Below are 12,848 nucleotides of genomic sequence, written 5' to 3'. Positions count from 1 at the left end.
CACATTGCATTTATTAAATATTTATATTCTGCTACTTGCAAAAAGGATTTGATGATAACAATAATGTCTACTGTTCTACATTGAACTAAAAGCATTCATTTCCCAATGCACAGGAGATGAAATAGGAATTATTATACTAAAGCATAGGGTTATATTATATAAAAGCATACAATTAGTAGAGTCACAGCCTTATAAACCATTCGGATACTCAGTTTGCAAAATATTAACTAATGTTTTGAATACCTTTCAAAATATAATTTGAGCAGTGTTTGAGCCTCAGGTACATTCAGTATGAAATCTCTGGATCATTATGATTATAGAGTATTCTGACTACAGGAACCTTATTACTCCCTTTCACATAGATATCTCCCAACTGATCATTCCCTTTAGAAAGGTAAAAAACATTACAGAGTCATTAGAGAGTTCTAGATTCTTTTAATAAAGAAATTTTTAAAAGTTTATGTAGCAGGTTTTCAGATCCTGTCCGGTGATTAAAATAAAAATCTAATGGAACGAGAGTGGATGAATGCAAGTGTAAATACAAAAAAGAAACAATTGTGTATATACCTTCAATTTAATTTATTTGTATTTCAGGGCTAAAATATACAGATAACTACTTAGCATAGTTTTGGATACATTTAATATTAATTATCAGTAATATACCCAAGAGGAAATGTCCTATGACTGAAGGATATTAAGGACAAGAGAGGGTAGGTGAGAAGGCAACACTGGAGACTTACATTTTGGAAAGCCCTTTATTCCAGTGGTAATTGAAATTGTGTGAGAAGTCAGGTTAATGCTGTAGTAAGAAAAGAAGGAGAAGGAAGGGTTGAGACAGCCTACCTCTGAGTCTGCTGACATTTCCTAAGTGGCTCAATATCATTTTGCTGACATCTCCTAAAAGTCAGTCTTTGATGCATGAAAGCAAGGAGAAAGTACATTGCCTCTCACTTGTCACTGTGGAAACTTAGTGATAAACCATTGAAGCCACAGAGCCCTTAAGAAAAAGCAAGGAAAGTGGCTGCAGTATCAAGCATTGCAATGTAAAATACCCAATTATGTGTGGTTCTCTTTTAGTTCCTATTCATTCTGAGCTTGTGGCCTAAGACAAGTAATATTGATGAATTTGCAGAGGAGAGATGACAATGAACAAGAATGGAGCATATTTTAGTTGTGACATGGAAGAATAGAAGGCACACAGAGGACAATATCAGAGTTGGGAACATGATAAACATGTAAGAATATGTAAGTGGAAGGATCAAGACATCTAGATAATTGAGTGGTGTTTGAAGATATAATCTTGAATAGGCCAGAAGACATGGGAAGGTTTAAACATTGAAAAATGCCAGCAGTTCTATATAACCAGAACCTGAGTCTATGAAGAGTGAGAAAATACAATATATCTGTAGAGAGCACCAAGAGACGAGTCATATAGAAGTAAGCTTTAGAAAATATACTATTGCTGTATTAAAATGCTGCCAAGATATTGCCCATTTCATATTGTCTATTGAAACTATTATAATTATATGTATAAAATTATCAAGAAACTTCTAATTATATATATAATTATAATATATATTATATTATGACTATATATAGGCCTCACATAATTTTATATATATATATAAAATTATAATACATAGAAATGAAAATAATATACCCAAAAGGGCAGTGGTATATTGTTATCATATTTTCTAAATATCATTAGTAAGTGGTACGCATGTTGGTTCACATTTGGTAGTTATTGTTAGCTATTATTAAGTAGTGAAACATATCAAAGATAGTAAATCAGCTTTATAGTTAAAAAATGACAGCAGCGTTTTTTTTTACATGGTTATATTCCAGCACCCAACACTTACTTGCATTCAGTTGCCTCACTCATTTCTTTTTTTTTTTTGAGTTCTTAATAGTTACATCAATGTGAGATTTCAATTGTGCATTATTTTCTTGACTGTCACCACAGAAGTGCTCCCCTTCACCCTCTGTGCCCACAACCACCTGCCCTCCCCTGGTAACCACTGAACTGTTTTCTTTGTCCATCTGTTTGTTCATATTCCACATATGAGTTGAATCATCTGGTATTTGTCTTTCCCAATCTGGCTTATTTCACTTAGCATAATTCCCTCCAGGTCCTTCCATGTTATTGCAAATGGAATGAATTTGTCTTTTTTATGGCTGAGTAGTATTCCATTGTATATATATATATATACCACATCTTCTTTATCTATCATCAGTCAATGGGCACTTGGATTGTTTCCATGTCTTGGCTATTGTAAATAGTGCTGCAATGAACATAGGGGTGCATATGTTACTTTGGATTGTTGATTTCAAGTTGTTTGGGTAGATATCCAGTAGTGGGATAGCTGGGTCGTATGGTTGTTCAATTTTCAGTTTTTTAAGGAATCTCTGTACTGTTTTCCATAGTGGCTGCACCAGTTTGCATTCCCACCAGCAGTGTATAAGGGTTCCCTTTTTTCCACACCCTCTCCAACATTTGTTATTTTTAGTCTTAGTGACTATAGCCATTTTAACAGGCGTAAGGTGGTATCTTAGTGTAGTTTTGATTTGCATTTCCCTGGTGATTACTGATGTTGAACACCTTTTCATTTGTTTATTGGCCATCTGTATATCTTCTTTGGAAAAATGTCTCTTCATATCCTCTGCCCATTTTTTGATTGGGCTGTTTGTTTTTTACTGTTCAGTTGTGCGAGTTCCTCGTATATCATGGAGATTAACCCCTTGTCAGATATATGATTTGCAAATATTTTCTCCCAATTGGTGGGTTGTCTCAAAAGAGACTGTCTTTTCTCCGTTGTATGTTCTTGGCATCTTTGTCGAAGATTAGCTGTCCATAGATGTGCAGTTTTATTTCTGGGCTTTCAGTTCTGTTCCATTGACCTGTGTGCCTGTTTCTGTACCAGTACCATACTGTTTTGATCACTATGATTTTGTAGTACATTTTGAAATCAGGGCTTGTGATACCTCCACCTTTGTTCTTTTTTCTCAGGATTGCCTTAGCAATTCAGGGTCTTTGGTTGTGCCATATGAATTTTAGGATTCTTTGTTCTATTTCTGTGAGGAATGTCCTTGGGGTTCTAACTGGGATTGCATTGAACATGTAGATTGTTTTGGGTAGTGTGGACATTTTAACTATGTTTATTCCTCCAATCCATGTGCATGGAATCTCTTTCCATCTCTTTATGCCATTATCAATTTCTTTCAGTAATGTCTTATAGTTTTCGTTTAATAAGTCCTTCACCTCCTAAGTACTTCATTCTTTTAGTTGCAATTGTAAGTGGAATTTTATTCTTGAGTTTTCTTTCTATAAGTTCATTCTTACAGTATAAAAAAGCAACTGATTTTTATAAGTTGATTTTGTATCCTGCAACTTTACTATAATTGTTAATTATTTCTGTTAGTTTTCCAATGGATTATTTGGGGTTTTCTATATATAAGATCATGTCGTCTGCAAACAGTGAGAATTTCCCTTCTTCACTCTCTATTTGGATTCCTTTTATTCCTTTCTCTTGCTTAATTGCTCTGGCCAAAACCCCCAGTACTAAATTGAATAAGAGTGGTGACAGTGGACATCCTTGTCTTGTTCCTATTCTCATGGGGATAGCGTTCAGTTTTAGCCCATTGAGTATGATGTTGGCTGTGGGTTTGTCATATATGGCTTTTATTGTGTTGAGGTAATTTCCTTCTATTCTCATTTTGTTAATAGTTTTTATCATAAATGGCTGTTGGATCTTGTCCAATGCTTTCTCTTCATCTATTGAGATGATCATGTGGTTTGTATTCCTCAATTTGTTGATGTGGTGTATGACATTGATTGATTTGTGGATGTTGAACTATCCCTGTGTCCCTGGTATGAATCCCACTTCATCATGATGTATGATCCTTTTGATGAATTGCTGAATTTGGGTTTCCAAAATTCTGTTGAGGATTTTTGCCTCTGTGTTCATCAGTGATATTGGCCTGCAGTCTTCCTTTGTTGTCTTGTCCTTATCAGGTTTTCGTATCAGAGTGGTGTTGGCCTCGTAGAATGTATTCCACCTTCCCTAATTTTTTGGAATAGTTTGAGAAGGATAGGTATTAAATCCTCTCTGAAAGTTTGGCAGAATTCCCCAGGGAAGCTGCCTGGTCCAGGTGTTTTATTCTTTGGGATGCTTTTTTGTTGTTGTTGTTGTTTTCGGGAAGATTAGCCGTGAGCTAACATCTGCCGCCAATCCTCTTTTTGCTGAGGAAGACTGGCCCTAAGCTAACATCCATGCCCATCTTCTTCTACTTTATACGTGGGACGCCAACCACAGCATGGCTTTGTAAAACGGTGCCATGTCCTCACCCGGGATCCAAACAGGAGAACCCCAGACCACCGAGAAGCGGAATGTGGGCATTTAACTGCTGCTCCACTGGGCTGGCCCCATTTGGGATGCTTTTGATTACTGTTTCAATCTCTTTCCTTATGCTTGATCTATTCAGATTGTCTGTTTCTTCTTTAGTCAGCTTTAGGAGGTTGTAAGAGTCTAGGAATTTATCCATTTCCTCTAGATTATCCATTTTGTTGGCATATAATTTTTTGTAATATTCTCATAATCCATTGTATTTCTGTGGTGTCTGTTATTATTTCTCCTCTTTCATTTCTAATTTTGTTTATCTGAGCTTTCTTTCCTTTTTTCTTTGTAAGTCTGGCTAAGCATTTGTCAATTTTATTTATTTTCTCAACGAACCAGCTCTTTGTTTCATTGATTCTTTCTACTGCCTTTTTTGTTTCAATAGCATTTATTTCTGCTCTGATTTTTATTATTTCTCTCCTGCTGACTTTGAGTTTTATTTGTTCTTCATTTTCTAATTCAGTTAGATGTAATTTGAGGTTGCTTATTTCGGATTTTTCCTGTTTGTTATGGTATGCCTGTATTGCGATGAATTTCCCTCTTAATACAGGCTTGTGCTGCATTCCATATGAGTTGTTATGGTATGCTATCATTTTCATTTGTCTCCAGATACTTTTTGATTTCTCCTTTGATTTCTTCAATGATCCATTGCTTGTTCAATAGCATGTTGGTTAGTCGTCACATCTTTGTCCCTTTCTTGTAATTAGTTTCTAGCTTTATAACATTGTGATTGGAAAAGATGCTTGGTATCATTTCAATTTTCTTAAATTTATTGAGGCTTAACTTGGTCTATCCTTGAGAATGTTCCATGCACACTTGAGAAGAATGTGTATTCTACTGCTTTTGGATGGAGTGTTTTATATATGTCTGTAAAGTCCAACTGGTTTAGCTTTTCATTTAACTCCACTGTTTCCTTGTTGATTTTCTATCTGGATGACCTATCCATTGATGTGAGTGGAGTGTTGAGGTTCCCTACTATTATTGTATTATTGTTAACATCTTATTTTAGGTTTGTTAATAGTTGCTTCATGAACTTTGGTGTTCCTGTGTTGAGTGCATATATAAGTGTTATTTCTTCTTGATGGAGTGTCCCTTTGATCATTATATACTGCCCCTCTTTGTCTCTCTTTACCTTTCTTATCTTGAAGTGTACCTTGTCTGATATAAGCATTGCAACACCTGCTTTCTTTTATTTGCCATTACCTTGCAGTATTGTCTTGCATCCCTTCACTCTCAGCCTGTGGTTGTCATTGGAGCTGAGATGTGTTTCCTGGAGGCAGCATATTAGTGGGTCTTGCTCTTTAATCCATCTCACCACTCTGTGTCTTTTTATTGGCAAACTCAATCTATTTACATTTAGGTTGATTATTGATGCAAAAGGGCTTAATGCTGTCATTTTATCACTCGTTTTCTGGTTTTCCTGAATTTCGTTTGTTTCTTGTCCTGTGTGTTTTGGTTTACCATTGAATTATGTAGTTTTTTATGATGTGTTTCTTTGTGTTCTCCTTATTTATAATTTGTGTCTCTGTTCTGCTTTTTTGTTTAGTGGTTACCCTGAGGTTTGTATTCAGAATCTTGTGTATGAGATAGTCCATTTTCTGATGGCCTCTTATTTCCTCAGTATAAACCAATTCACTTCCTTTCCTCCTCCCATCCTATGTTGTTTTTCTCACATCTGAGTCCATCTTGTATTGCAACTTTGTGGTTGAAATGACCGGCTTATCTTTGTTTTTGCTGTTTCCTTCCCTTTAGCTTAATGCTATACTTGAGTATTTGCTATCCTATTCTGATTCTGTGTACCTATTTAACTCCTTTCTCTGTGTTTTGTGACCCCTTTCTCCCTTTTTTTTTTCAGGTATGAGGGTTTTCTTGAGGATTTCTTGTAGGGGGGGTCTCATGGCTACAAACTCCCTTAGCTTCTGTTTGTCTGGGAAAGTTTTTATTTCTCTGTCATATCTGAAGGATATTTTTGCTGGATAGACTATTCTCGGCTGAAAATTTTTGTCTTTTAAACATTTGAATATGTCATTCCATTCTCTCCTAGCTTGTAAGGTTTCTGCAGAGAAATCCACTGAAAGCTTGATAGGGGTTCCTTTGTACATTTTCTTCTTCTGCCTTGCTGCCCTTAGTATTCATTCTTAGTCATTCATTTTTGCCAATTTTACTACTATATTCCTTGAAGTAGGTCTTTTTACACTTACATATCTAGGAGACCTGGAAGACTCTTCCACATAGATTTCCCTCTCTTTCCCTAGGTTTGGGAAGTTCTCTGCTATTATTTCTTTAAACACATTTTTCTGTTCCATTCTCCTTTTCTTCTCCTTCTGGAATATCTATTATTCTTATGTTGCAGTTCCTAATTTCTCAGAGACTTTCTTCATTTCTTTTTAGTCTTAGCTCTTTCTCCTCCTCTGTCTGGAGCATTCCAACATGTTTATCTTCAATTATGCTGATATACTCCTCTATGATGTCCACTCAAGCATTCAGGGAATCTGTATTTTGTTTTATCTCTTCCATTGTGTCTTTCATCTCTAATATTTCTGATTGATTCTTCTTTATTGTTTCAATCTCTTTTGTGAAGTAGCTCCTGAACTCTATGAATTGTTTCTCTACATTCTCTTTTACCTCGTCAAGTTTTTTGATGATAGCTATTTTGAATTCATTGTCATTTAGATTACATATTTCTGTGTCATCAGGACTGAATTTTAGGTACTTGTCATTTTCTCTCTGGTGTGGAGATTTGATGTAGCATTTGACATTGTTAGAGGAGGTGGGTCAGGTCTTTTGCATTCTGATATTGTTTGGTTGTGGTTGCCACCTATCACCTCTGGGTGGGGGTCAAGAGCCATGTATTCTGAGCTCTCTGCCTTCAGCTGACATCCGTGGTGGTGGAGCAGTGGCGGGTGGGGGCAGGAGGGGCATTTTATCCTGTGTGCTCTTGGGTTTTCTCACTCTGCTCTTGCTATCTAGTCTGCTAGGGTATTGGCTTGATGAGGGCACCCCTCCCTCCTGCCCCCCACCTCGTGAAAGCTCTTGCCTGGGAGAGGGCTTCCTTCTAGGCTGTATGGGTCCTTGGTGGTGGTCCTTAATGTTCCCAGGAATGCACATCCCCTCCCCCATTCCTTCCCTCATGGAGTGTCCCGTGGTCTTGGATGGCACTCTTTAGGGGAGGGAGTGAAGTTCTCTCTTACCCCATTCCAGCTCCTCCAAGGGGGGCTCCAGCCCCTCCACCCTTGTTGTATGGTGGCATGTCTCTCCGACGTTTTTGTGCTGTGTTACAATGTCCTCCGTTAGAGTATGGATTCCCCTTTTCATTGTATGTTGGAAGGGAGAGAGTCCCAGGCAAGTTCACTCCACCATGATGCTGATGTCACTCCTCACTCATTTCTTTATCGCGTTTATCTGAGTTCTTATTTAAATATCTGGAGATAGTCTATGGAGTAGAGCTATGTCCCAGAGTCTAGCACAGTCCCTGAGATCTATTATAATATTAGTAATGCATTTCTTTAATTGCTTTTGGACTTCTTTTTTTTATAAATCTGATTTAGTGAATTTACTTTTTAAATTGTTTTGGAAACACTCCAGGCATAGATATGGGAGGAGTATGCATAGTAGTGGAACAGTTAACTGCCAGCTATGTTTTAAATTGAGTATAGTTTCTACTTCTTTATGTCTACATATGATAATTAGTCCATTGTCATTTCATCATCATCTGCTGTTCATTTCCCTTGTTAAGTGTTCAGCAGGGACATTTTGCTTCAGCTGTGATTTCTGCTCTTAAAAATAATAAAATTTCATTGTTACTGCAGTTTTTTTGTAATCTGGATCAAAGGTTTGGAAATATTTGAGACATCTCAACATCTATACTACTTTTATCAGCAAGAAGTATTATATATACAGCATGTATGCCTTCTAAGTAATTGATGTGCAAAATAAATTACTTCATATCTTTGTATTATTAAGAAATAACTTATAATCCAATGGATTTAAAAGTACCAAATAATTTGATCAACTATATTAAGGTTTATGTAGAGAAACAAGCTGCATGTGCCTTATTTGAATTTCTAGTACTTTCGCACTGAATTTATATCAGAAGATTATTTGTATAACATGTCAGTTATACTAATTGTATTCTAAAAATTCTCCTCAGATGCTCACACCCACATTCATATAACTTTTGAACTTATCTTCAAGGGTTTATGATAATATGCTCAGCAGAGAAATTGGAGTCTGGAAGTCTTTCTGCGCTGCCACTAACTAGCTTTGAAAGTCACTTTTATTTTCTGAACTTAGTTTCTTGGATTTTGTGCAAGATGGCTTCCAAAACTCTTTTCAAGTCTGAGGCTGTGTGTTTTTGCCTCCATTAGTATTGAAGGAAGTGACCAGTCTGTATGATGCTCCTATTTTTTATTCTTATTATAGAATCCAGATCAGCTTTCCAAAACATGCCCTATAAAGACTACTTGGTTGTTGATTTGGCATGTTTGGATGATCTTTCTGGAAAACCTTGTTAATTGTCCATGTATGGGATTCTTTATTTATTCTAGGGCTGGGGAATAAGTAATATTGGGGAAAGTTAGTATGGGAAAAATATTTTAGGAATAATGCGGAAATTGGCACATTCAAATTTTCTTTCCAGATGGGTTTTCTTCCAAGCATAGTCATTTTTTTGTTCTTTTGTACAAGGAAAATGATGACTATCATATCAAGGTCTAAAAATTAGTCTTTTCCTTATCCAGAAAAGATCAAAGTTAAGATGAACAATAAGAGAATACAATCTCTTAGAAACTTCTCTCCTAACTGAATTACATTTTCCTCAAGAGAGAGCTTTTTTTGAAATATTTGGTAGCAAAAGATTCTGAGGCATATAGATAAAAGATAAAAACAAACTAGCTACCCCATTCCTTGATGACATTTATGTATGTATAAATAATTCATGATTATTATTCAGAAATAGATTTGCTGGTATTTTAAAAAACATGATAGAAACATACAGAATTTCCATTTGCACTGAAAAAACCTTTTCCCAACAAATCCCTCAATTCCTCTGCCCCCATTTTGAAACAGAATAATTAACAATGTTAGGACAAATCTCTATGGAACAAGTGTTCGATGGAGTTGTTGGGCAAATACCTTGAATTACTGACTATATGACTTTTATAACCTTACCTCAGCAACATCCAAACCTCCTTATGGCAAGGTGTGTCAAAACCTGTGAAGTCACTGCTGTTTAGTGCAAGATGAACCCACTCACTTTGAATTAGGATAAAGGCAAATTAGAATGTAAAAGGAAGAATTATCCTGTTCAGATACCCCCAAACCCATGAAATTAAATGTTTCTACTGCTGTTTTGTAATCATCTAAGTATATTATTTTTAATGAAAATCTTTTTTGATTGTTCTTTTCCATTGTTAAAAATTGAGCATTAATTTATTAATTTAGTTATAGTAATAATTAGAAATATTATTATAATATAATTATAATGCATAAATATAATTATAAATATTATAATTATTATAATTCATTACTTTATAAATTTCACTATAATTCCTTTTCCCTAAGAATAAAGTTGCATGTGTCTGCAAACAGAAGGGGAGTGAAACGGCTTCAGTATGGAGGAATGATAAGAGAAAAAAAGATTCTCTTTTATTACTTTTGCCAAGTGAAATAGACATTGCTAGCCACATGCCTTAGATGAGTTAACTTGACTTCTCAGGGTTTTAACATTAACCTCTGTAACATGTGAGCACTTATTACTTCTTCAGGGGTATGGGAGGCAATGCTATGGCCTAGTAGTAAAAAGTACAGGCCCTGGTATCAGGTTGTCTAGGTTCAAGTTCAATGCTAGCTCTTCTGCCTGCTGGGTGATTTGGAATAAATTCCTCATCCTCTCTGTGCCTCAGTTTGCTCACCTAAAAAAGAGTCCAATAATAGCAGCTACCTTACAGAGTTGTTAGAAGTTACATATACTTAGCATTAACTTCACCTAGTGTGCCTAACAACAAAACAATTAGCAGCTGGTAGTCATTATTATTGTTACAATTAGTAATATTGTATTAATAAAGTTTTTTTTAAGATTAAAGAATAAAATATGTAAATATGGTACAAAGACAAAAAGAGAAACTGCTATTGTCATGCTCACTTAAACAAAGGAGTTTTGAGACGTGAAGGGGGTCCTCCAGGTAGTGGCTTTTCCCATTTTACTCAATAGTATCTTGTCTTATTCATAGCCTGAAGTTCACATTTTATAATAAAGTGACTCACAGAGCAAAACTAAATGCTCCAATACATGTTACACTGTCTGCGGTTCTTCCAATGTTGTCAGAAGAGATCTTTATATGGAAATGTAGGCGCCTTCATGGTAGCCAACATATAAGAGGTTGCCCTATAGCTGGAAAACAAGTGATTGTAAAGAGTAATATTCAAATGCAGGCTGAATTATTCACAATCTGTATGCAGAAAATTCAGCTTCAGATGGATGTTCCTTAAATTTAATTTCTGTTACCTATTCCCCCTTTTTTTGAATAAGAATATTACTGTGTGTGAGACAGCTGTAAATATAGACAATGAGCAGAGAAAACAAGAAGAGTCTTTCATCATCCCAGACAGCAATTCTATTTAGAGAACAAAAACTAAACAAGAGCTGATCTCCAGCAGTTGTGTTGATAAGTTGCAAGAACAAATTTCTGAAATCTTCTTTCATTGTCGAGATGAAACATATTCCACATGGGAGTTAAGCCGAGTAGCAAGTCATACTATTTGGCTTATGTCCTATGTGGAATATGGTGAAGCATAATTAAATCAGCAACTGGCTAATTATCTAAAATGACTGGTAAATGATATAGGACATAAGCAAACAATAGCATAAACAAGTAGGCAGTTTTCAAAAACAAGTCTCCTTCTGCCTCTTCAACCATTACCCACCGAGGCATGTCCAATAATACTACTATATACCTTTCTTGTCCTATGAACTCTGGATTTTCTGGGGACAAGATCAAAGAATTAGAAGGTCATTATAATACATAATAAAAAGTCAAGAACCAAAAGTTAGACTTACTCCTCTGTTAATAAATAGCCCCTTTGGTACACAGAGTCATAAAATGTCTTACTTAAAGAAAATACATAAAATGACTTAGAATTCCAACAACTGGAAAACCCTATTATTATACAATAATATGTAGATTTTCATGTGTTTTATTTTACGTTTCTGCTGTATTTTTATTAAACAGTAGGCTATCTTTTGTCTTTTTTTCAATTTGTTTCTGTAATGCCACTTTCTATTTATGACTTTAAAAATAAATTCAAAAAATAAGTATATTATGTACGATTGATGCTTCATGAAACATTTTTCCTAAGCAATTTATGGGTTCTGCTTGGATAACCTCTTTTTCCTTAATGCCACCTCATGCTGGAAGTCATATAAATTTTAGAATTCAGTTGCATGTAATAGAATAACCCTGTGCTATTTTTCTGTCCCCAGAGCCACAGACCTGTACATTGAAAGATTTTCTCTGTGCCAATGGGGACTGTGTTTCTTCAAGGTTTTGGTGTGATGGAGATTTTGACTGTGCAGATGGCTCTGATGAGGTAGGCATCTTTACAAAATCAAAAAAAAAGAAAGTGATTCTGTAGAATATATTTATAATAATTATTATTATTCAATCCAATGAGTGTGACAAGGACGGCCCTGAAATGCACTTTGCTCCTGACACACTGAGATACGTATTATATCTAAGTGCTGTGCTGCACACACTCAGCACAGGTAATAGCTCTTGTGCTACTATTGACAGTTAATTTTATAGTCTGTTTTACCTCCAGTGGTGAATGACTGGATTGAGAATAGGATGTTTGGAAACCCTATTCCCTATAGCTGATGCCCTTGCCATCTGTGAATTTGTCCATAAATTTGCTGCAGTATTTATAGTCAAGACTAATATTTTTATGCATTTTAAACAGTTTCTTCTCCCCAGTCTTTTTCTTCAATAGATATGGTCTTCTAGTCTTCTATGTGGGTCATCAATTTCCATGAAACCACAGGTTTAGCTTTGCTTAGATGATGAATCACAGTCCATTTATAATAAGGCCTATGTACACATGGCTTAAGTGAAAAAGTTTAGAATTTCTCTGGATAATTCTGTAAACTTACATTGTGCTAACATTTATAATTCTTCCTATAATTCATTGTTTATGCAACTGTACGTGCCTGTTTCAGCTGTTAATTACTCTATGAAGCTTTAAAAATAATACATGGCACATGGTTGTATTTTTTATCAGTCAAATCTAAAATGACCCCAAGCTGTCGCTTTCCAATATCAGGAAGATGATGGCCCAATAATAGTCACTTTTCATGATTTTCTCTATTAATGATTTTCCATGTTAATATCAGGATCACAGGAGTTGCACAAATCAAGTCCAGTCAGAGATGAAGGAAAAACAAAGTCTTCAGTCTTCAGT

At 35.5% G+C, this 12,848-nt stretch overlaps 1 protein-coding gene across 1 annotated transcript in view; it reads left to right on the top strand.

The window, feature by feature from the left end:
• Window positions 1-12,848, top strand: part of LRP1B (LDL receptor related protein 1B) — a 1,825,183-nt gene that overhangs the window by 1,675,856 nt on the left and 136,479 nt on the right. The window contains exon 68 of the mRNA XM_046659286.1: window positions 11,875-11,981. Within this exon, the coding sequence (XP_046515242.1) occupies window positions 11,875-11,981 (107 nt within the window). The remainder of the gene's footprint in view (window positions 1-11,874; window positions 11,982-12,848) is intronic.

Source organism: Equus quagga, chromosome 4 (assembly GCF_021613505.1).
Source record: "Equus quagga isolate Etosha38 chromosome 4, UCLA_HA_Equagga_1.0, whole genome shotgun sequence".
Classification (NCBI taxonomy): Eukaryota; Metazoa; Chordata; class Mammalia; order Perissodactyla; family Equidae; genus Equus; species Equus quagga.
Note: the sequence above shows the minus strand (reverse complement) of the source record. Positions and strands in the feature narration are given on the sequence as shown.